Below are 25439 nucleotides of genomic sequence, written 5' to 3'. Positions count from 1 at the left end.
GTTTAATTTTCCCTATGAAAAAGATGCAAAGTAAAATCAACAACAAAACGAAAGCCATGAAACATTTTTTTCTCTCTTGATTTTCAAACACCTTTCCTTAATCCCAGACATGAAAAAATACCAGACGCCCAAACCAAATCTCTCATATTTAAATTTATTCTTTTAACTGATTTTTAAAATGTAACTTAACAGCAGGTTGAAAAGCAGTGTGTCGCTGTTCTTTCTCTGCTTGAATGTTTCACGGTTGTTGCATCCTTAGAGCTCTAGAAAGAAATGGAGTCCAGTGTGCAGATCTCATGCTGGCATTGTGCGTGTTGGCATTCGGAGGAAAACGTGAAACCACACCCAGCAGAGATCACTCATAGAGTTAACGTGTAAATCACTGCAGCAGGGGGACAAGTTTATGTTGTGCTTTGAAGCCATTCATATTTTCTATGTAATAGTTGTGCCTCGGTTACATTTGTGCTCATAATTGTTGTATGTTGTTGTCTTTATGTTTCATTCTGTTTTCTGTTCTACATTCATAAAAAAATACCAATTCAAATTAATGTCAGTGTGAACCAAGGCCAAAACAGCAAGGAAGATAACCAAAGGAAATAAACCAAAGTATAGCAGCTTACCTCTCTAACAAGTGCAGCCATGAAGAAAAGGCCACTGACGCCTGCTTACTTTCTCAGACACAAACACAGAAAGGACAGGACACGTCAGAACAGGGAAAACATGGAGCAGTTCTCTGAAGATGGCAGCTATCTTAGCTCATTATGGAAGAGGGAGCCGAACATCTGCTAGGTGTATGTTACCATACCAGTCAGAGACAGGCACCTGCACAGTAAGCATATTCTCATTCATACCCAAGTACACCATGCAGACTTTTTATGATGGAAAGAAAAACACACCGACTACACAAAAAATACGACAGTGCTTGTAACGGGTAAAAGAGGGCTTGATGTAACAGTGCAGCTGTTGTGGTTTTTGTGTTTATGCTGTCACTGTGCTGAGCTGTGTACATGTAGTACAGGAAGGATTTACTGCTGTGCAACAGGAAACAAAAGTGGAAGTTGATGCCTTACTGAAACCTATAATGTGGTATAGCTGCAACAGTTATTCTTATAGTTGTTAACTATAACATCCATTGCACCACCAGCAGCAATTAAGTACACTAAATAAATACATCGTGATTATAGCTAATGAGGTTGTGCGGTGGTTAGCACAGTTTGAATCCACCATCTGGGCCTCTCTGTGTGGAGTTTGCACGTTTCCCCGTGTCTGTGTGGGTTTCCTCCCACAGTCCAGAGACCTACAGTTAGGTCCCCACCACCACGATCCTGATGGATGGATTATAGCAAGTGATTATTATGCGCATTGGCCTTTAGGCTTTCAGACCTCAAATCTTTTGCATGTGGGCTAGTAATATTTCTTTAAAATCACTGTTCAGTTTCTATCTTTCTATCTATCACCTTTTCTTTAAAAAAAAAGGGGGGATATTGATGCAAAATATGGGAATGATGAGTTTATCATTATTGCACCATGACTGAAAAACCTGAGCCTCTGTCTCCTGAGCCACAGCCTTTGTAACGTCAGGAGGTAGAGCAGGTTGTCCACTAATGTGAAGGTTTGTATGAGGTTGGTGTTGGCTCATTGTGGAGCTTTCAGCCACCTTTCTTTGGCAGGACTTCAGACCAGTTGGTGGGCAGTTCCTACGTTTAAGGCAAAGGCTCCCTAATCAGACCTTTTAGCTATTCAGTTTGCCATTGTAGGGTGTTTTAATTATTTTGTAATAGCTTAAATAATAATATGTAAAAAGTAAATGGAAAAACAAAGTTTTGTTTCTTCTCCTTCATTATAATAGAAGCATATATTAACACTGACTAATCCCCAGTGTTTAATTTTAAAACCACAGAAGCTTAGTGAGAACAGATGATGCACTCAGGGATGACCTAGCTAGGTCCTTTGACATGTGTTCAGAAGTGCTTTAAAATGTGCAAATGTTTTTTTTGTGTATGTATGATTTTAACATAAATAATAGGTAATAGACTCTTAACAAAATGCTTTTGTTAAGCGGTAACAGGATACTGAGTTACAGCAGAGTACTGACAGTCTGCTGTCAAAGAGAAAACACAGGAGCATGAGTAGTAATACCAGCACCTATGAGTTCAGTGGTAATACTACGTGTATTTTCTATTACCAAGCTTTCCAAGGGATCTGACTCAAAACCATCCTGCAACGAGGTATGCCATCCTTTTGTTATAGAAATAAACTGTGACTACTGACTAAATGACTTTTTGGTTGTGATGTCCATGATGTGCGTCAACTTTCCATCAAACTTGCAACTCATGGAAGTCCATACATGCAAACACTGATTGTGAGTGGGATTTCTCACAATGACAGCAGCTCTCATTGTGGTCATTGTGATTTCTTGGTGTTGCATTTCTCTTCTTTATGTCTTCCCTTTTATCCCTTTATCATTGATCTCATGTCCTTTTGCTTACCATCTGAAAAGAAACTGAAATACAGTTTGCAGTCTGAGCAGAATCACAGATTCTATGCAAACCCAATTCAACAAATATCCTGGGCCATCTGTCATATTTTTCATTTCATGATGCAGCAAATGTTTTCAACTGATGAAAGGTCTGGACTGCAGGCAGGACAGTTCTGTACCTGGACTCTTCTTCTACAAAGCTATGCTGTTTTATAGCTGCAGTATGCGGTTTAGCATTGTCATGGTGTATGTGCAAGGCCTTCCCTTAAAAAGATGTCAGCTGGATAGGAGCATATGTTCATCTAAAACCTGTATATACCTTTCAGCACTGATGGTAACTTTCTAGATGTGCAAAGCTGCCAGTTCCATAGGCATTAATGAATCCCTATACCATAAGAAATGCAGGATTTTAAACTGAGTGTTGATAATAAGCCAGATTGTTCTTCATTTCTTTAGTCCAGAGAATGGGGCATGCATGTTTTCCAAAAAAAAAGTCAAATTTTCAGTTCGTCTGACCACAAAACAGTTTTTGACTTTGCCTCAGTCCATTTGAAATTAGATTTGGCCCAGTGAAGACAGTATATGGATGATACATGGGTGGCTGTAGCTCAGGAGGTAGAGCAGGTTAGTGGTTCACTTCCTGGCTGCTCCAGTCTGATGCTGGAGTATCCTTGGGCAAGATGCTGAACACCAAGTTGCTCTCTGATGCATTTGTCAGTGTCAATGTGTATGATAGGTTTAAAAAAAGTGCTTGTCTGAATAGGTGAATGAAAACATGTTGTTTAGTGCTTTGAGTGCTCAAATAGAGTAGAAAAGCGCTATATGAGAACCGTCCATTTTATCATTTATTTACTTTATTGCCAAAAGTATTTGCACTTCTGCTTTAATACACATATGAGCTTGAGTGACAACCCATTCTTTAGTTTAATATGGTGTTGGCTCACCCTTCTGGGAAGGCTTTGCACAAGGCTTTGGGTTATTATGGGGATCCATGTCTTTATGGAGCAGCTTTGTGCACTGGTGTGCAGTCATGTTGGAACAGGAAGGGGCCATCCCCAAACTGTTCCACAGAGTTGGAGCATCAAATTGTCCCAAATGTCTTGGTATGCTGAAGCATTAAGAGTTCCTTTCACTGGAACTAAGGGGCCGAGCCCAACTCCTGAAAACACCCCCACACCATAACCCCCCCACCAAACTTTAAACTTGGCATAATGCAGTCAGACAGGTACCGTTCCCCTGGCAACCACCAAACCCAGACTCCTCCCTCAGATTGGCAGATGGAGAAGTGTGATTCATCCCTCCAGAGAACACGTCTCCACTGCTCTGGAGTCCAGTGGCGGCGTGCTTTACACCACTGCATCAACACTTTGCATTGAGCTTGGTTATGTCAGGAAACCCATTCCATGAAGCTCTCTACACACTGTTCTTGAGCTAATCTGAAGACCACATGAAGTTTGGAGGTCTGCAGCAATTGGCTCTGCAGAAAGTTGGCGCCCTCTGCACACTATGCTCTTCAGCATCTGGTGACCCCACTGTCATTTTATGCGGCCTACCACATTGCGGCTGAGTTGCCGTTGTTCCCAGTTGGTTCCAGTTTGTTATAGTACCACTAACTCCTGATTGTGGAATATTTAGTAGTGAGGAAATTTCACGATTGGACTTGTTGCACAGGTGGCATCCTCTCACAGTACCACACTGGAATTCACTGAGCTCCTGAGAGCGACCCATTCCCTCACAAATGTTTGAAGAAGCAGTCTGCATGCCTAGGTGCTTGGTTTATACACCTGTGACCATTGAAGTGATCGGAATACTTCAATTATTTGGATGGGTGAATGAATTCCTTTGGCAATAGAAAGATCTGACGGAATCTTCCTAAAGGGATTAATAAAGTTTAATCTAGTCTAATATAGGGTATATACGGCCTTTCTACTCAATTTGAGCCATTAACCTAATCTAACACACATCCATACAGTGCTTTTATCTATACCTAAGCACTTTTATCTAATATTCACACACACGCTCACTTTAACCTGCATTTGTGGCACTGGGACCTGTGTTCACAGACAGGGAGAGACAGGAAATGGGGGAATGATACAGGGGAAGACATGCGGGCAAATTGGCGACAGGCCGGGACTCAAACCCACGCCGCCCGCACCGGCATATATATATGTGGTCGCCGGCTTCACCACCAAGCCACCCAGGCGCTCAGCAAAATCTTTTTGATGATATTATAAACTGTAGATGATGAGATTTTTTAAAGTCTTTGCAGTTTTATGCTGAAGAAAATTATTCTGAAACTGTTCTACAGTTGGTAGGCACAGTTTTTACTTCTGAAACTCTGCTTGTCTAAAAGGTTTTGTTTAAACCAGGGTTCTACAGCAGGGGGGGTGGCAAGCTAATGCTAATTAGCTTGCTGATGTTAAACTAAATGCTGTGCTCGTTTGCTAATTGAGTGATGGTGAACAGTTAGGCCTGAATTAGGCCCCGTTTACACGACACCGTTTCAAAATGAAAACGGTGTCGTTTTGATGCGTTTCGGCCTCCCATTTACATGAGAACGGAGTGAAAACGATGCGTTTCCGAAATGGGGTCCAGAGTGTAGCGTTTCAGAAATGCACCGGCCTCCGTCCTCGTGTAAACGAATACGGTGAGTTTTGAAAACGGGGGTACTCGCACATGCGCACTATGGTTGCGACCGCCACAGTTTTCTGCGCATGCGCTAACAGACGAACAACACTCGTTAGGGTTAGGATTCACGAGTGCCTCAGCGAACTTCGAGTAGTGTGATTCACAGTTGATCTTTTCTTGTGTTTTTGACGTTTTATTATTGAGTGTTGTGTGCAGCAGCAATCCAACCTTGTCATCAGTCCACAAAGCCTCTCACATTGGCCTTTTTGTAAATAATGAACAAATTTTTGCACGTCCTACCGAGTCCCTCCACGCATGCGCGTGTTGTGTAAACAAGCTTTGCAAAACAAAAACAAAAAACAGTTTCCAGTGGAAACGGTGTCGTGTAAACGGGGCTTTAGACTTCTGCCTTGGGTCTTTGTGGGGCCTACGTACGTAACCAGAAATCACCTCTGAAGCCTACAGTAATCACAGTCCTTGTGGATGTGTAGTTACATTTCTCAAGAGGTGCTCACCAAGTTATGTTGTGTTACAGTGTAGGGTTCAGACACCGACACAGAACTCTAATTCAGGCCTCATTAGATAAAGCGATAATTCTTTTTGCATATAAACCAGAAGAATTACACTTACATATCATGCATTCAATGTGTCCACGAGCGCTAATTGGTTTGCAGAAATCACATAAAAAGTGTACACAACAAAAACATAATCCAGATGCTTTATCAATCTGATCAGCTGCTAAAAGCACGTTCTACGTTTGAATATCCATAATCACACTGTCAGCATGACAAAGCCTCTCACAGCTCCTGGGATTTTATGTTTAACAAGATGCCTCAAATTGTCCTTTGAGCTCCCTTTTTCCTCTTCTTTCCCTTCGCGTTCATGCTGGTCGCCATTTTGCTTTTTGTAGCCCCGCAAAATCAAGCGTGAACAGGAACGTTGTGGGATCGCGCAGGCACATAGTGAATGAAACTGGCTAGAACCCTGTATACCCAGATATGTAATTGACCTGTTCCCAATTAATCTAATTAGTTGCAAAATGTTCTTTCAGCTGTTTTTTTTTTTGTTTGTTTGTTTTTTTTTAGTACCACTTATTTTTTCCAGAGGCATCAAATTCAGAATGAGCTCATATTTTTCAATAAGCAGTAAAATGTCTCAGCTTAAACATTTGATTTGTTCTATGCTCTGTGTTCTGTTGTGAATAAAATATAGGCTCATGAGATTTGCAAGTCATTGCATTTTATTTACATTTTACAGTGTCCCAACAATTTTAGAATTGGGTTTGTATTTAGGTCTAATAATCTGTATGTCTGCAGTCTGTATTTTAATGCTTCTTCATGGAAAAGTTTGTGAATTTTTTTAGATTTGCTACATTTTTGCATAAATATTGCCTAATACATCCAGTTGTCTCACAAGTCATAAAAGTAGAAAAATAACTAAAGTGAAATGAAAACATTCGGTGGGGTTGTTGAAAATATTTAAAGCTGTCACCAAATGTAAAGAGTCACATACTTCCTGACCTTATAAATATGTAATATAAGATGATTTTTTTTTTCAGTAAATCAACAACCAAGACAAATATTTGTATTATTTTATTTGTTGACCTGGGTTCTTTTTATCCACTATTAAGATGTGAAAATCAGATGTACCAAATGTTTTTGTTATAATTATGCAGAAACGTACCCAAATGGTAAATGTACCCAATTTCTGGTGCTGTAAGCTGTCAGAGTGCATGTCTTTGCATGTTCTCCCTGTGTCTGCGTGGGTTTCCTCCCACAGTCCAAAGACATGCACTTACTGGGGTTAGGTTAAGTGGAAACTCTAAATTACCCATAGGTGTGAATGGTTGTCTGTCTCTCTGTGTTGGCACTGTGACAGGCTGGCGACCTGTACAGGTGTACCCTGCCTCTCGCCCTATGACAGCTGGGATAGGCTCCAGCCCCCCCCCCCCCCCCCCCCCCCCGTGACCTTGAAAAGGATAAGCAGAATGGATGGATGGCCACCAATAACGAACAAACAAACCTCACTTTCTCTCATCCAAGCTGGATTAGCTTAGCATTTGGCTAGTCTGTGTATTCTAGCTCTCACTAACTGCTCATCTTATTTAGTCAGCCATTGGTGTGTAGTCTTGATTTCACACAGTAATAGTTGACTAAAGTATGATGACTACTTTTAACGTTTCAAGGGAAATGTTTTGTTCCCTCTTAGGGTGCATACCTATAATTGTTACTACAAACATGCTGTGTTAGACAAACATGCTAATTACTTACGCAGTGTGAAATTGTTGTGTGCAGCACCAGAGCCCTGCAAACTGTGTTCTCTGCTTTTGTTGTGGCTTCTGTGTTCATTTCTGCTGCCGAGCTCCCACTGGCTCCTCCATTAAACTACACTGCACTGCAGTATGGTGCTTTATGTGCACAAGCTGAGTGATTTATGAGTTGGTTACATTTGTTCATGCTGGTGTACCAAGTCATGTCTTGCCTTATTAGAGATGGCTGTGAATCACACAGCGTCTGTTAATGTCCTTTATGCAGTATGTTGGTATTAGAACATTCTGGTAACTTATGTTATTGCCCCATCAAACCCAACCTGCTGCTCACATCCCACACCAAAAATCAACAGGAAACACTGAGTATGGTGCATCTTGATTTTGTGAAACCAATAACTTGATGACAATTTTGTCCAATTTTGTAAACTCGATTGAGTGCCTAGGTTTCTAACAGTTTAAACAGATTTGAGTATTTAGGTATTTTAATTGTTCTTGTCAACATTTAATCTCTGGAAATTGTACAAGCCCACCTTTGGGAGGGAAACAGCAGGCACTTGGCATGGCTTTACAGCAAACGCATAGATCACTGTATAAAGGGGTGGCTGTAGCTCCTACTCCTCCTACTAATCGAAAGGTTGGTGGTTCGATCCCTGGCTGCTCCAGTCTGCAGGCCTTGGGTAAGATACTGAACCCCAAGTTGCTCTCTAAATAGGTACCGGCAACTCCAGGTTAATGCAGCTGGAAAACAATGGCCATGCAGTGAGTGGGTGAAATTGGACAAACTCAGAATTTGTTAGTTGTTCCCCGCACACGACTAAAGACTCGGGGGGACAGAGCCTTTCAGTTGGTGGCAGTGGAACAGTCTACCTCTACATCTACGCTCAGTTGACTCTGTGGATTCTTTTAAAAAGCAGTGAAAAACTTTTCTTTTTTAAAAGGCCCTCTGCTGAGGATTTTTTATTGAATTTTTAGTTTTAGCTATTATGTTGTTTAATTATTTTAGCTTTACATTTTTTTTTTTTACATATTATGGTTTAATTACTGTCTGCTTTTGTTTTTGCATGTACAGCGCTTTGTGACTACTGCCTGTGAAAAGCGCTAAATAAATAAAATTTACTTACTGACTAATTTCAGGTAGCGTTATCATAAAAAATCCTGGCCTCATAAAATAATTTTTTAAATGAATGAAAAGAGTGTTTAATTCTCCTTCCAATTGTATAAAATCATGTGAGTTTGCATGTCCTTTGATTCTCAAATAAAGGCGTGAAAAGTCAATTTTCACTCACTTCCTCCTGATTGCAGTGCACCAGAGGACAGACCCCGTTTGAAAATGCCTCTGTGCTCTCTCACCATTGACCTTAGGCAATGTTTATAAATTTCATATTCAGCCCCAGAACCCCAGCTCTTGTTACATACATATTTTGACACTAAAAACAAATTTCAATCAAAGTTTTTAGCGTCAAAATATGATACAAACGATTTTAAATATATATATATATATATATATATATATATATATGGTACCAAAATAAAGCTGAAACGTATGCTTCAGCAGGGGCCGTAATCTACGTTACCATGTGGTTATGTCCCGGTGTTTCACATGTGGTGCCAGCCGATAGAAACAAACCAAATTTGGGGACTGTGCTCACATGTTTAGATGCTATGATTGTTATTCTCGCACCAATAAATCCACCAATAATGCAGGAAGGTTTGTAGTTATGGCATAATTATGCGTAGGTTTCCCACTGAAGATTAAAAATTAGGCCTGAATGATGAAGATGGTAATAACAATGATGGGAAATTACCCTTACAGGCCAATTTTCATAGGATTCTTCCAAAAAATGACTGATCTGAAAGATGCGGTGAGGGCAGAAAAATGTCATGAAAGCATATTTAGATGTTAATTTCTTAAAGATCTGGTTTCCTAAAAATAGTCTATCTCTCCTTACATGTTTAATTGAGTAAATGGTGGTTTCCAGCTTCAGCTGTGCACACATTTTGTGTAGGGAGCTTTCAAAACTGCCATTTTGTCCAAAGCATCACTGGGGCAACTGGCCAGGAAGGCATTTTTCAAGGCCATAACTTTATAAATATTCCTTCTCATTAAGTGATATTTGATTTATGTACACTAGAGGGTATGACTGAAACCATGGCTATCTTGTTTACTATTTTGTGCAAGGGGGCCTAAAACCCACTTTTTCAGCACTTTTACCAAGGTGCAGGCAGGGGCTTACTTCAGTATACGATGGCACAAAGACCATTTGAGTTACTGGGATGAAATTTGGTGTGTTTATATTTGGTGCCGTCTTGATTTCAGTAAAGCAGTTTTCCACATTATATTTTGATTTTTAATTTTGATTGCATTACCTACTGTGATGCAACCATTGGAGTATGAATGTGTGTGAATGGGTGTGCTTGTATATATGTGTGTATAAATGCTATATAAAGTGCTTTGAGTGCTCAAAGTAGAGTAGAAAAGCACTATATAAGAACCAGTCCATTTACCATGTCTGGTGGTGTTGTATTTAAGTGACTGAAACACTGCCTGTCATGCATCAAAACTTTAGTTTGTACTACTCTTAGTCTTATCCTTGGAGAGGACTGATTAGTTAACTGTTTACTACAGAGTAGAGGTGTGTTGTGGAAAAAGTAAGCAGTTTAGTATTTTATTACATTTTTAGATTGCATTACATTTTCCATCTCTCATGCACTCATTGACTGTACAATTCTCCTATTCCAGAGTGTTTGTTAATCGAAGCCTGGCCATGGAGAAGATCAAGTGTTTTGGTTTTGATATGGATTACACTCTTGCAGGTAAGTGAGAGTTTTCTTTCATGTAAGCATTTTTTTTTTAACCTTATCCTCATATCTGCATCCAGTAGTGGTATCAGAAACATCTGTATTTGCAGATATCTGTTGTAATGGCACTCACCACACACTGAGCAGAAAAAATCTTCTTGCTGGGTCAGGAGCAAGCACAATAACCACAAATGTTTGACATTGTGGGAATGTGTAGACACCAAGAAGAAGGCCTTGCTAGCGAGTCTGTTTATTACAGAATGGAAAACCTGTTTTGGTTTTGTTTGGACCAATTTAGCTACCCACCAATAAAATTAATATGGTAGAAGACCTTTTATGTGGTGCATACAGTAACATCCTTCATTGGGGTGGCTGTAGTTCAGGAGGGTAGAGGAAGTTGCCTACTAATCAGAAGGTTGGTGGTTTGATTCCTGGCTGCTCCAGTCTGCATGCCAAAGTATCCTTGGGCAAGATACTGAACCCCAAGTTGCTTTCAGATGTATCCGTCAGAGTATGAGTGTGTGAATGTTAGCTAGAAAGCACTAAAGTGTAGAAAGAAGTGCTTGTATGAATGTGTGGGATTGGGTGAATGAGGCATGTTGTACAAAGCGCTTTGAGTGCTCAGAGTAGAGTAGAAAAGCACATATCAGAACCAGTCCATTTACCACTTGGAAGGATTTTAGTGTCGTGAACATAAGTTTGTCTCACTATCATTTTAGTGTATAAATCTCCTGAGTATGAGTCCCTGGGCTTTGACTTGACAGTGGAGCGCCTGGTATCCATTGGATATCCACAGGAATTGCTCAACTTTGTCTATGACCCCTCCTTCCCCACCAGGTAGGTTGACAGATTCCTGCTTTATCAAATCAGTTTAAATAACAGTACAGCATTTCAAGTGTTTCTGTCTTCACCCATTTTCATTCTTCAGAGGTCTGGTGTTTGACACAATGTATGGCAACCTGCTCAAAGTTGATGCCTATGGGAACATCCTGGTGTGTGTGCATGGGTTCAACTTCTTGAAGGGGTAAGGTCCATTACTTGCACTGACCTGTAAACTAGGCAGTTTATCCAAACTGTTTTCTTACCTCTTTCCACCCTACAACTATGCCTTTAAATTGACCTCAGATGAAAAAAAAATCACTGCTGTCACTGCACTGTGCTGTCGAGTGCCACCCATAGCACCCATAGGAGGTGTTGTATTATAAGTATTTTAGCCTTATGAGTCTCCAGCCATGTTTAATGCTAACACTAGTATTCTAACACTAGCATTTAATGGCAAACGTTAAATTTGTGTGGTCATACATATTTGCTGGTTAGACCTTCATTACCATTTCTGCCCAGACCTGACATCAGAGAAATGTACCCCAACAAATTTATCCAGCGTGGAGACACAGACCGCTTCTACATCCTCAACACACTCTTTAACCTACCCGGTAAGTAACCAAAGCAAGACTCAACTGCTCTACGCATTTTCTAATCTTAGAATTAAAAGTTGGATGATGAAAGTGTTTAAGGTATTCTAAATCTAAACTCCACATTAATTAACTCCAAGATGGAAAAGTTTTTGGTTCCAAAATCAGTTCAGTCAGCTCTCAGCATGTTTACTGTGAGTAAAGTGCATTTGTAATGAATAGAGTTCCAATACCAGCAATGGATAATAAAAAGCAAAGCCTTTTAAACCAGTGGAGCTACAAGTATGAATGTATGAATCACTGAGAAAACAGGGATGGAGAAAAAATTCAGCAGCTAAAGTTAAGCGGTTATTTATCCAGGTGGTGAAACTCAAGATATACTTTATCTATGCCAAATGTTGGGAAGATGAATTAACTGAATTAATAGTAGCCAAAACCGGAAACACAGTTTATACCAGAATAGCTTAAATAAATATATAGCTCAACAAAATAAAAAACAGAGTGACAACACACAATTGCTCAATAAGGCAAGACATGCACAAAAGAAAGTGGTTCAATTAAAAAAAAATGTAAAAGTAAAAATAAAGGATCTGAATAATTAAAAGTTGAAATATAAAGTGATAAAAGTACAAAAGATCGAGATTTGTGTAGATTAGAAATCTGTTTTCGGAGAGCGTCCTGGGCCCAGTTAGGTCGCTGTGATTAAGTGCAGTCCTGATTTTTCGAGCTTTTCCTCAGAATGTGATGAAGCTGAAATTATGCTGGATGCCTGCCATAGATCAGGCCAGTAAATATTCACATCTTCAAAATGATGTGATAGGGTAGATGAGAGACACCCTGAGTTCCTTAACCCTTTATTTACTGCCGGTGAGCCCGTTAACTTCAAAAGTGCCACCATCACTTCCAGCAACATTTACCATAATAACCCTGTGTTGGGTGAGAAGTGCAATTTCTCAGCTTTTAGTAACTATTTGAATAATGTGATTACTCATTGTTCATGTAATTCAAAGTGCGCTTGATCAGTGATCAGCGGTGATACGCTCGGCGTTAACCAGCTGTTCACAGCAAGTAAGGGTTACGGGTGCACCGGTGGCTCTGGATGTCGGATGGCTGTCTTGGTTGGCATGCCTCTCATGGAAGTTGAGATCAGTACCTCTGAACCGGCAGACTAGAGTATGGGTTCCCCTTTTTAAGAACTGGGGCCAGATTGCGTGCTGCAGTTCGAACAAGGGGATCGTACTCTTTATGCTCTCAGGGTCCTGGAGACAAGAATCCATCCATTAGTCAAACCTTGGATCCAGGAGGAATAATGTAGTGTTCATCCTGGTTGTGAACACTGCTTGAGCTTTTTTTTTTTGGTTTTTTTGGATGGATGTTTGAAGGCTACATGGGAGTTTGCCCAACCAGTCTACATGTGCTTTGTGAACCTGTGGAAGGCATTCAACCATGTTCCTTGGGGCATCTGCCGGAAGTATGGAGTTTTTATGGGCCATTTGGATCCCCTATAACTGTAATGAGAGCCTGGTTTGCAGTCTTGCTCAAGAAGTGGCTGGACTTTCCCTTAGAGGTGAGGTTAGGAGCTTGATCATTCAGGAGAGCTCAGAGTAGATGCACTACTCCTCCACATCAGAGCAAGACAGTTGACTTGTAACTAATAACTAATGATTAAATGCAGAGTGGAGTATAAACACACGCAGAGTGAAAAGAGGCAAGTGAAGAAAAAACACTTAGTGCATCATGGGAACCAGTCAGCAGCCTGGACCTATATCAGCATAACTAAGGGAGAGTTCAGGATCACCTGATCCAGCCCTAACTATAAGCTTGATCAAAAGTAAAGTTTTAAAACTGATATTAAAAATAGAGAGGGTGTCTCCTGAATCCAAACTGGGATTCTGGATTTAACAGGGAGCCAACGAAGAGAAGCCAAAATGAGAGAAATGTATGTTCTCTCTTTCTAGTCCCTGTCAGTACTCTAGCTGCAGCATTTTGGATCAGCTGAAAGATTTTCATGGAGCTTTTAGGACAGCCTGATAATAATGAATTACAATAGTCCAGCCTGGAAGTAATAAATGCATGAATTAGCTTTCCAGCATCACCCTGAAACAAGATGTTTCTAATTTTAGAAATACTGTGCTACATATTTAATATGTGCATTGAAGGACATATCCTGGTCAAAAATGACTCCAAGATTTCTCAGTGTTACTGGAGGCCAAAGTAATGCCATCCAGAGTAAGTATCTGGTTAGACACCATGTTTCTAAGATTTGTGGGGCCGAGTACAAGAACTTCAGTTTGATCTGAATTTAGAAGCAGGAAATTAGAGGTCATCCAGGCCATTAAAAAGTATGCTATGTCTTCTAATAATACTGCCTAAGGGAAGCATGTATAATGTAAATAGAATTGGTCCTAGCACAGAACCCTGTGGAACACCGTAATCAACCCTAGTATGTGAAGAAAACTCCCCATTAGCATGAACAAATTTGTCTATTAGATAAATATCATTCAAACCACTGCATCACAGTACCTTTAATACCCACAGCATGCTCCAATCTCTGTAATAAAATGTTATAGTCAACAGTATTGAATGCTGAGGTCTAGTAGAACAAGAACAGAGATGAGTCCACTGTCAGAGGCTGTAAGAAGAGGCTGTAACCTTCACTAATGCTGTTTCTGTACTGACTGAAACTCTTCAAATAAACCGTTCCTCTGCAGATAATCAATTATACAGCTACTTTCTCAAGAATCTTTGAGAGAAAAGGAAGGGTGGACATTAGCCTGTAATTAGCCAAGACAAGTGATGGCTTTTTAAGTAATGGTTTAGTTACTCCTACTTGGAAGGCCTGTGGTACATATCCCATTAATAGAGATAGATTGATCATATTTAAGATTGAAACAATTAATGGTAGGGCTTCTTTGAGCAGTTTTGTAGGAATGTGATCTATTAAACATATTGATGGCTTCGTGGAAGTAACCTCAGAACGATCAGTTGGAAAGGGAGAGTCTAAATAATATCAGTTTCATCTTTTTTTCTTTTTTTTTATAGAGCAACAACCTCTTTTTCCAGGCTAAATGAGCATCTTCTAATTTAGTGAGACGCCATTCCCTCTCCAGCTTTCGGGTTATCTGCTTTAAGCTGTGCATTTGTGAATTATACCACGGAGTCAGGCACTTCTGATTTGAAGCTTTCCTTTTCAGAGGAGCCACAGTATCCAAAGTTATACGCAGTGAGGATGTAAAACTATTGACGAGATAATCGACCTCACTGGGAGCAGAGTTTAGGTAGCTGCTCTGCACTGTGTTGGCACTGAAGAGCATAATAATGAAGGAATTAGATCCTTAAACTTAGTTACAGCACTTTCACAAAGACGTCTACTGTAATATTTATTCCCCACTGCTGTGCAATCCATTGTTGTAAATTTAAACATTAAGAAATGATCAGACAGAAGAAGATTTTCAGGGAATAAAGTTAAGTGTTTCTATGCCAAATGTCAGGACAAGAGTATGATGTTGATTCATTTAAACTAACACATTCATCCTGCTCTAACCAGGTTTCTGTAAGGCAGAACAAATCAATATGTTAATCAATTATTAAATAATTTACCAAAAGGGACTTTGAAGAGAGAGACCTAATGTTTTATAATCCACATTGAACTGTTTTACTCTTTGGTTCAGTTGAGGATGTTATATTGTTCTTTCTTTGTGAATTTTTATGATTAAATTGTTTTAGGGTTTTTTGTTGATTTTAGCTTTGTTTTTTGGTGGTCTGGGAGCAGGCACCGACTCTATGGGGATGGGGTTTTGGGGGGATGGCAGGAGGAGAGAAGCTGCAGAGAGGCGTGTAAGACTGCAACTCTGCTTCCTGGTCTCAACCCTGGGTAGTCAGATTTTAGGAGGGTTAATAAATTTGTCCAGATTTCTAGAAATGAGAGCTGCTCCATCCAAAGTGGGATGGATTCCGATTGGTGTAACCGGGTGTCATTACTGCCAACGTGAATTTCTGTATTATTTTACCAATCTACATTTAGCCTCAGGCAGCAGTTTCAGGTTTCCTTCTATGCCTCCTGGTCTGGTCCCTGGCCCACCATTACCCAGCAAACATGGAGGCCGAGGAGTAACTAACCTGACACACAGAGCAGGACGGTGTGGGAGGGACAGGTGAAGATACCATGCTGTTAGTGACATGGTAGAGCGCTAAGCTAATAGCTACGCTAAGCTAGTGAATCCCTAAGGACATAATAAGTGAATACCTGTGAATATAATTTGCAGGTGATTCAAAATGATTAAATGAGTGTAATGGTTGGAAAACATAAGGCACTGAAAAGTCTGTAAATATGTTTTCTTTATGATGTTAATTTTTTACATTGAATGCACGTTTCTCTTTGGGTCCATAGTCAGGCTCACTCTCCTTTTCCACAGAAACCTATCTCTTTGCCTGCCTGGTTGATTTCTTCAGTAACTGCTCCAGATACTCCAGGTACTGTAGACTCAGTGTTTCATGGAGAATTCTGTCAGTCTCAGGCATTAAAGATGGCTGCAATTTCTGTCTGCCCTGTTGTCTCTGCAGTTGTGAGACTGGATTCAAAGATGGTGACCTTTTCATGTCCTACAAGAGCATGTTCCAGGATGTCAGAGACGCTGTGGACTGGGTTCATTTCAAGGTAAAGTCCTAGAATCCTGTGCTTTCCATATGAAATCTGGTTCCAGGCAACTATGTCCTTCAGTCAGTTCTCAGTTCCTCAAACACCTGTTTTATTTTCCCAGGGTTCCTTAAAAGAAAAAACTGTTGAAAACCTGGAAAAGTATGTGGTAAAGGATGTAAGTTAAGGTCTGATTTTACATACATTTTGCAACTATAAACCTTCTTGGACTTGTGGTTTACTGTTGGTGACAAACTTGTTAAGAAATTATTTTTTGTAGTTCAATTTTTTCTGTTTCTTTTCCACCAAGCCGAAGCTCCCTCTGCTCCTCAGTCGTATGAACGAAGTAGCCAAAGTATTTTTGGCCACCAACAGCGATTATAAATACACACAGGTAAGATCAAAGTTCACAGAAATGTTAACGACGTAGAGTATACATAATATAGTATATTCATAATTTCTGTTGTAGAAAAGCTCATTATTTACTGAAGAAATCTAATAGTTGCATATTATCTAATCAATCATTTATGAATTAATAAAATTGTCTTTTCTTTGATATTAGTATACATAGAATGAAGAAGCAGTTTTCTTTGTAAAATTGCTTGTACAGCTCTTAAACATAAATCTCATTTATATAAAATTCAGACCTCTAAAATCAGAAAATTGTTTAAGTTTCAGCTTTGACTCTTTTTGGATAAATGAACACCTGGTTTGGGGCGATTTATCCCGTTCTTCCTGAAAGATGGAAAGCATCTGCAGTTTGCACAGATTGTTCCCAAAGTCAAGACCTCTGTGGCCCACTTAAAACCAGAAATCCCACTTTTTATATAAATATATACATCTATAAAAATATGTAACAGCACATTCTTGTTAGTAATTTCTGTTATTACCTGCAGTACCTGGTGGGCTGTGGCCCACACTTTGGGATTCGCTGTTGTATAGGGCCTGTCTGGGTTTTGATTGGATACTTGTGGACAATAAGAGACTTGTTCCAAGGCCGTGCCAGCATTGTGGCTGGCTGTGGCTCAAAGGTAGAGCAGGTCATCTACCTATTGGAAGGTTGGTGGTTCTGTCCCTGGCTGCTCCAGACTGCATGCCAAAGTGTCTTTGGGCAAGATACTGACCCTGTGTTGTTCCTGATGCATTCATCGGAGTGTGAATGTTTGTGTTGGTATAATATAATTGTGGGGTCTTGTAAACATGTTTGTTTTGTTTTGGGTTTTTTTGATCAGTCAAATCAATTTAATTTGTCACAGAATAACTAATCAAGCTCTAGATAACCGTATTAAAGCAAACAGCATATACCTGAGCACAGCTTGGAGCTGCCAAAAAGTCTCCTGACACTTACCTACACAAAGACTTCAGTTTTTGGTTAATACATTTGTCAGAACAATAAAACTGTGTTTGTATAGTCATTTGATTCATTTCAGATTTCATTTGACGAAAAAAGAAAATGATGTTAAAAACCTTCTTCTGTCCTACAGAAAATTATGACCTACCTGTTTGACTTTCCTCATGGTCCAAAGGTAACGTAAATGTGAAGAACCTGTGTAGATTTGTATTGAACTAACTGTTTTAGAAATTTCACACATGTGTGTGTTTGTTGTGTGTCAGGGATTGCAAATTAAACAAAGGATATGTTACAGGAAGGTTCAATGAGCTATCAGTAGGCATAATATTGTTTAAGCAGGATTTACTTAAAAACAGCTGAAATCATGAATTCTTTGTGTTGCACATGGACGCGCACACTTACTGCAGCCAGGTACGCCCCACCGACCCTGGCAGTCCTACTTTGACCTGATCCTGGTAGATGCCCGTAAGCCTGTGTTCTTTGGAGAAGGAACTGTGCTGCGACAAGTTGACACTGTGAGTGTGTACTGGAGAAATCTAGCCAACTACATTTTTGCCATGTAATGCTAATGCTAAGATTAGCATGGTGATTAGTGCTGTTGCATCACTAAAATAAGGTGCTGGATTCCCACACCAGCCAGGAAATGGCCTCCATGCATTTCCACTGATAGGATTGGTGCTCTGCCTGTTCCAGCTTTGGTGACCCAAAGGCACTACAGGCACTAGGAGCTACAAGATTGCCTGTGTGTGCCCTCAGATTCTGTCAGTTATCATTTTCTTCCCACTCAAATGACCCCAACCACCATGTAATATTTGGTTCTCCGATCTGTCAAACTGTGGCCTGGTTCTCTAAAGCTGGTTAAGCACCAGACCGACATCTGCATGTGTGGAGTTTCTGTTTTCCTGCTGGTTCTGAGAGTTCTGCTTTCTCCTGACATTGAAAATATGACTGGTTAAATTCTCCAAAGTGCCTGTGACCTAGTTACTCCTGTCAGGCTTAATCCTGGGGTGACGCGATGTGGCTGTTCAGTAAATAAATACTGCATGTTTGTGACTTGTTGGCTTTCTTTCAGACCACGGGACGGCTAAAGATCGGCACATACACTGGACCTCTTCAGCATGGTATTGTTTACTCTGGAGGTAAATTTAAAGAAAAAACTTCTCAAAGTCAAGGAGTTGTACTAATGTTAGATAAGATCTTAATCTAAGTGAACATTTCTGATTGCTGGACTGCATTTTATTTGCAGTTCTGACTGAGAATTATAAAAATGGCCTTATTCTTGAGTTCGGTGTGACTGCCAGTGCACACTTTAAGTGGTTATTCTTATCATTTTTAAAGGCTAGATTTGTGGCTGCCTGTAAATGACCACATTGTAGAGCGCAGAAATAAAACAGAAGTGATAATAATCTTATGACTGGTCAGTGGTTCTTATATTGCGCTTTTCTACTCTACTTGAGCGGTTTGAGTGCCCTAGCACTAGTTGCTGCAGACAGTGCTAGTTTTTGTCTAATTTCTCCGGGACCAAACATCCCTGTTGTTGTTAATGGAAACCTTGCACTCATCTCAGCACAGTCGCAGAAAATAATTTATGGATTATTGCTTTAAGAGGTGTTGATGTTGTGGATGAAAGTCTGTAAAATCTCAATTTCAGAAAGGCATATTTGTATCCCCAGGTTCTTCAGACATCGTCTGTGACCTGCTGGGTGCAAAAGGGAAGGACATCGTCTACATTGGAGACCACATTTTTGGTGACATTCTCAAATCTAAGAAGCGTCAAGGCTGGAGGACTTTCCTGGTCATACCTGAGCTGGCCCAGGAGCTGCACGTATGGACTGACAAGAGCTGTGAGTCTGTGCTTTACACATAACCTGTGACTTAGTTTACAGCCAGCTCCAAAAAAGCATTTTGGTCTCTTATAACCAAATCCCCCCTTCATAAAAGCTATATGTGAAATTTTTAGGTATAATTTGCTTGTTTAAATTAAATGACTGCTAAATAATAATATCCAATATTAAGACTTAATAGGTGAATATTGACTGGGCAGCTGTCTGCTAGGCACCACCTCAGCTAATCAGTTGAGTGGACTTCATAACCATGTTTGCAGGATATCTGCCTTTTGAAACATATTTAATGCCATTACTTTACAAAGATGGCTGCAAACTGTGGCCACAATCCAGTGAGTAGATTCGCAGTGACTGTGTCCATCTGGTGTGTATAGTCTATGGAAATGACTCGCTCAGGTTTAGGGCTAGGTTCCCTGTCTGTGGAAGTATTGAGTGATATGTATTTGAGTGATACTGATGTTTTTCATTTTGTTTTTTTTAGCTTTATTTTCAGAACTTCAGTCATTGGACTGCTTCCTCGCAGAGCTTTACAAGTAAGTTTGTCTTTATTAAGGCATTTTTTATGTCTTGTAATGAATTTAACAGGAAAAAAGCAAACATGGGGCCTCACTGGGCAATAAAGCCACAAAATTGTATCGCTATATTTCAAGGACATTTGGAATAAAGGTATTTATGACAATATAGAAAGAACATTTTACCAGTGTTTACAGCTTGCACTCAGCAGCATTTATTAGTGCAAACAAAACAAAGAACATTCTGTCATTATTAATGGGCTATGTAATTACCCCCCCGCCCCCACTAACAATATTGCAGCAAAACCACCAGTCTGATTCATACCAGATCTGCATGAAAGGTGGCCAGCGACCCTCCAGTGACACTTGGTTGAGACGTTTGTTCGTGTTTTTTGTAACCTGGTTGTGAACCACGTGTTGTTTCCACCTTAGGCTGGAACGGTTTCATAGTTTGCAAAGCGTTGATGGAGGTTGTTGGAGCAGCTCCTGTTTGAGCGTGGCTGTCAGTCTCACACAAACCTGGGCTTTAACAGTTGCACAGGACATATGTGACAGCTGTGCAAGTTGCTGCATCTTATTTCATCCCCATTATGGTTAGACCACCTTAAGAAATATTCATTTGCATAAATTATACTGCATTTAGTCATTTTCATTTGAAGCTCTTAACAGAAAGATGAGTGCAGAGTTGGGCACCTTGTTGCTTAATCTTGCCTTGTGGCAGCTGTGGAAAATACATTTCAAACCATTTTTGTCCTCAGGCATATGGACAGCAGCAGCAATGAGAGGCCTGATATCAGCTCACTGCAGAGACGCATTAAGGTACAGTTTCCACTGACGCTGGCTCAGCACAGCATCAGTTCTCTGTTGTCTTTTGTGTAAAATGCAACAGGTGTAAAATCGGTTATACTTTGAGATATTTAAGGAATGTGTTGTTAGCATTAAAATTTCTAAAATTGCTAATATTTCCATTATTATGCTTATATAAAATGAAACTGGAAAGTCATGCACCAGAAATGAAGCGCCTCATGACCCTGGTGGTCAGTCATTTCAGTGAGGATTCATAAACTTCAACGGTGAGCGTTGCTTTCAGTACACTAGAGTTTCTTTGATTAGTAATAGTAGTGCAGTGGTTATATAAGTGTAACACTTACATGTACACATACAGTTTAGTATTTGGATTTTTGTCTTTCAGCAGAAGAGTTTTAACAAAAGAACTGCAGTAACTGTTTAAATGAGTCGTTATCTCTCCAGCGTGTCCTGGGTCTGCCTCGGGGCCTCCCAGTGGGACGTGGCTGTAACACCTCACCCAGGAAGCATTCTAGTCAGATGCCTGAACCACCTCAACTGGTTCCTTTCAGTGGACAAGTAGCAGCCCCCCCCCCCCCCCCCCCCCCCCCCCTTCTGATACAAGCATTTCGGCCTCTTGTCTCCGTGATCTCATTCTTTCAGTCAATACCCAAGCTCCTGACCATAGGTGAGGAGAGGGATGTAGATCGACGGGTAAATCGACAGTAATTAGTAATAATATAAAAGTTGTATAAAATTTAATATGATAACTTGCTAGCAACAAAATGGTACAATCTGCTTCAGAATTTTTAGATTCTGACTTGTGGTATTAACCTGATAATAATAAGGTAATAACGGTTGATACTTGAACATATTAAGATGCTATTACCATATGTCCCCAGCACTGTAAATGTTATGTTTAATGTTGTGGCTTGTAGGCAAATGCTGTCCACAAGAAGTACTGTTCCAACAAGGAAATAATCAAGCAAACATAAGTGTCACTGCTTTTTGTGCTGTTTACATGTTCTTAATGTAAATGTTACAATCATGAAGCAAACATGTTTTTCTGGTTCTAAGCTGTTGGAAATAATACTATGCATTTTGCAGTCCTGATTCAAGATTACTACACAGATAATAATTACACTTGAAGTTTGCTTTAATAAGTTATTAACATTGAATTAGACAAAAAGAGGCAGTTTTGTATTTTGCAGCCCTGGCTGAGGAAGGAAGAGAAGAGAAGGAAGGTAGATGTGTGTGCAGGAGACCAGGTGGAAGGAGAGCAAGGAGCACTGGAGGTGGATTCAAACTGTTCTATCAAGATATAGACAGGAAGTGGAACAGAGCAGGGTTAATACTGAAGGAAGAGTATGTGAATAGTGTTGTGGAAGTGGAGTGTCAGACAGGATCATGAGTCTGAAGCTGGAAATTGAAATGGTGATGTTGAATGTTGTCAGCATGCCCCACAAGTTGAATGTTGGATGAAGTTGGATGAAGTAGAACATATCTAGGAGCTAGAGCAGGTCAACTACTGATTGGAAGGTCGGCGGTTCGATTCCTGGCTACTCCAGGCTGCATGCCAATGTATCCTTGGGGAAGATACATTGGCATGTTGAATGTGTGTGAATGTTAGATAATAAAAGCACTTAGCGCTTTGGAAGTGCTTGTATGAATGGGTGTGAATGGGGTATAAGTGCTTTGAGAGCTCAGACAGAGTAGAAAAGCGCTATATAAGAACTAGTCCATTTACCAGTAGTAGAGAGTGTCCCGGGTGGAGAGAGTGGCGATTTGAGCAGACTTCAGTGGGCGTATAAGTGAAGGGAACAGGGGACATGAGGAGGTGTTGCGTAGATATTGTGTTAAGGAAAGAATGCAGAAGGATGGAAATGGCTGCAGTAAATGATACTTTAAGAAGAGGGAGAAACATAAGGTCATGTACAAGAGTGGAGGAAGGTGCACGCAGCTGGACTACATCTTATGCAGAAGGTGAAAATATGACAGATACCAGACTGCAGGGTGGTGTCAGCTAGGTAGCATCAGATGGTTGCGTGTAGGTTGACTTTGGAAACCAAGAAGAGGAAAAGGGTGAAGGCAGAGCCAAAGATTAAGTAGTGGAAGTTGAAGAAGGAAGAACATGTTGCACATAATTCAGGGACAAGTTGAGACAGGCTCTGGATGGTAGGGAAGAATTACCAGATGAGTGGGAAAGTACAGCTGCAGTGCTGAGGGAAGCTGCCACAATGTGCTTGATGTATCCTCAGGACAGAGAAAAGAAGTCAAGGAGACTTAATGAAATGACATGACACTAAGGACACTAAGGAAGGAGAAGATGACTTGTATTGATTGGCTAGGCAGAGAAATCAAGCTGGGAGATGTCTGCTTTGAGAGTAGTGATGGAGAAGTATAGAGCAGGTCAGAAGGAGCTTTACTGTATCTTTGTGGCTCGACAGAAAGCATATGAGAGGGTACCAAGTGAGGAACTTTGTTATTGCATAAGGAAATCGGGTAGAAGAGAAGTACATGAGGCTGGTGCAGGACATGTATGAGGGTAGCAAGACAGTGTGTGGCAGGAGTGACAGAGAGGTTCAAGGTGTGGGTGTGATTACATCAGGAATCAGCTCTGAGTTAGGGCTGCGTGATTATGGAAAAATCATAATCATGATTGAAAAACGATGATAATTGGGACATAGGTAAGGTTTCTGGGGAAAACCTGGTCTTGTTAGGAGAGACGGCATCATCCCACTTTGGATGGAGCAGCTCTCATTTCTAGAAATCTGGCCAAATTTAACCCTCCTAAAAACTGACTACCCAGGGTTGAGACCAGGAAGCAGAGCTGCAGTCTTACACGCCTCTCTGCAGCTTCTCTCCTCCTGCCATCCCCCCAAAACCCCATCCCCACAGAGTCGGGTACCGGCATAGAAACTGAAGACTTAACAGTATTCCCTGAAAGCCCCCTCCTGTCTGATCATTTCTTAGTAACATTTATATTTACTTTAATGGATTACACAGCAGTGGGGAATAAGTTTTATTACAGTAGAAGTCTTTCTGAAAGTGCTGTAACTAAGTTTAAGGATCTAATTCCTTCATTGTTATGCTCTTCAGTGCCAACACAGTGCAGAGCAGCTACCTAAACTCTGCTCCCAGTGAGGTCGATTATCTCGTCAATAGTTTTACATCCTCACTGCGTATAACTTTGGATACTGTGGCTCCTCTGAAAAGGAAAGCTTCAAATCAGAAGTGCCTGACTCCGTGGTATAATTCACAAACGCACAGCTTAAAGCAGATAACCCGAAAGCTGGAGAGGGAATGGCGTCTCACTAAATTAGAAGATGCTCATTTAGCCTGGAAAAAGAGTTTGTTGCTCTATAACAGGAAAACAGCACTGTAGCCAGGCTGACTGTACTGCAGGTACTTACAGCCACAGAGTGAATGCTGGTAGGTATATCTCCCTACCGTCCCTTGCTAATCATGCCCTGTGATTGGTAGGGACATAACAGACGTTATTTGATATTTCTGTCGAGGTGCAGTTCAGGTTACGGGTTAGATTTCCTGCTCGATAATTAACTGTAATAACATGTAATGCACAAGTGTAAGTGCCGGCAATGTTGCTGGCCTCTTAAATCAGTTAAGTTGTAGGGCTGCAAAGATTCAAGGCTGCAGCATCAATTAGGGCTAAGAGCATACAGACGTAATGTGACTAAATCTTTTTAATAATAATCATTTCTTGTTGGTTACACTGTTTTTGTGATCGTTTGGAGCCAAAAGTGAAATCAAATTTCCATTAATTGCACAGCCCTACCCTGAGCCCCATCTTGTTTGAAATGTGATGTCAGGCAGGAGTCTCTGAACTGTGTTTGCAGACAGTACTCAAAGCACTTTATACAACACGCCTCTAAAAGTATTGCAACAGTGATATTAAAAGATGAATATGAGACAAAAGAGCAACCTGTCAGCTTTTATTCCCAGGTATTTACATCTGGATCTGATACTCAGTTCAGAAGATAACACAAAGCTGAATGACATCAGTTTGTTGAAATGTTTTGACATGACTGCACATGTCTGTGACTTTTCCAGAAAGTGACCCATGACATGGATATGTGTTACGGCATGATGGGAAGTCTGTTTCGTAGTGGATCCCGACAGACGCTCTTTGCCTCCCAAGTGATGCGCTATGCTGACCTGTACGCCGCCTCTTTCATCAACCTGCTCTACTACCCCTTCAGCTATCTGTTCAGAGCTGCACATGTACTGGTGAGATACACAGTTTATACAGCTTCTACTGCCCGTCTCCCAGTCTGTTATCTGCTCTTTATATTAGATTATATGTCTTGTTATACAAGACGTTATATCGTCATGCTGAGGCCGATGATTTTAGTGCTTTTAATTGTCTCAGTTTTATGAACATGATCAATTATACCTAGTAAAAAAATGTAATACCTGCACCACCTGTACGTGTATAGTAGATAAAAAATAAAGTGATTATCTGATATTGAGGATTCAGTGTTAAACAAAATAGAGGAAAAAATGTTGAATTCTTAGGTCACAGTTTAATTAGCAGGAAACTGAACATATGTCAGAATACTTTGATGGCAGTATTACCAAAACTACCAGGACTGATCTGGGTTCAGTTCAGGACAGAAAGAGACGCAGGAACCATGGCTGCCCTGCAACAGCAGAACATTAGATATTAATGTTACCATGTCAGCTAATGAACACTACATTGTAG

General features: G+C 40.4%; 1 protein-coding gene across 2 annotated transcripts in view; it reads left to right on the top strand.

The window, feature by feature from the left end:
• Positions 1-25439, top strand: part of nt5c2a (5'-nucleotidase, cytosolic IIa) — a 32289-nt gene that overhangs the window by 5536 nt on the left and 1314 nt on the right. For both annotated transcript variants that reach the window (XM_030725463.1, XM_030725462.1), the window contains exons 3-17: positions 10117-10190; positions 10895-11012; positions 11104-11199; positions 11517-11608; positions 16003-16060; positions 16151-16244; positions 16348-16401; positions 16534-16617; positions 17708-17749; positions 17982-18089; positions 18647-18713; positions 19248-19418; positions 19900-19951; positions 20689-20749; positions 24788-24964. In XM_030725463.1, coding sequence (XP_030581323.1) covers positions 10117-10190; positions 10895-11012; positions 11104-11199; positions 11517-11608; positions 16003-16060; positions 16151-16244; positions 16348-16401; positions 16534-16617; positions 17708-17749; positions 17982-18089; positions 18647-18713; positions 19248-19418; positions 19900-19951; positions 20689-20749; positions 24788-24964 — 1348 coding nt within the window. The remainder of the gene's footprint in view (positions 1-10116; positions 10191-10894; positions 11013-11103; positions 11200-11516; positions 11609-16002; positions 16061-16150; positions 16245-16347; positions 16402-16533; positions 16618-17707; positions 17750-17981; positions 18090-18646; positions 18714-19247; positions 19419-19899; positions 19952-20688; positions 20750-24787; positions 24965-25439) is intronic.

Source organism: Archocentrus centrarchus, unplaced genomic scaffold, assembly GCF_007364275.1.
Source record: "Archocentrus centrarchus isolate MPI-CPG fArcCen1 unplaced genomic scaffold, fArcCen1 scaffold_55_ctg1, whole genome shotgun sequence".
Lineage (NCBI taxonomy): Eukaryota > Metazoa > Chordata > Actinopteri > Cichliformes > Cichlidae > Archocentrus > Archocentrus centrarchus.
This window is presented reverse-complemented; position numbering and strand designations above follow the sequence as displayed.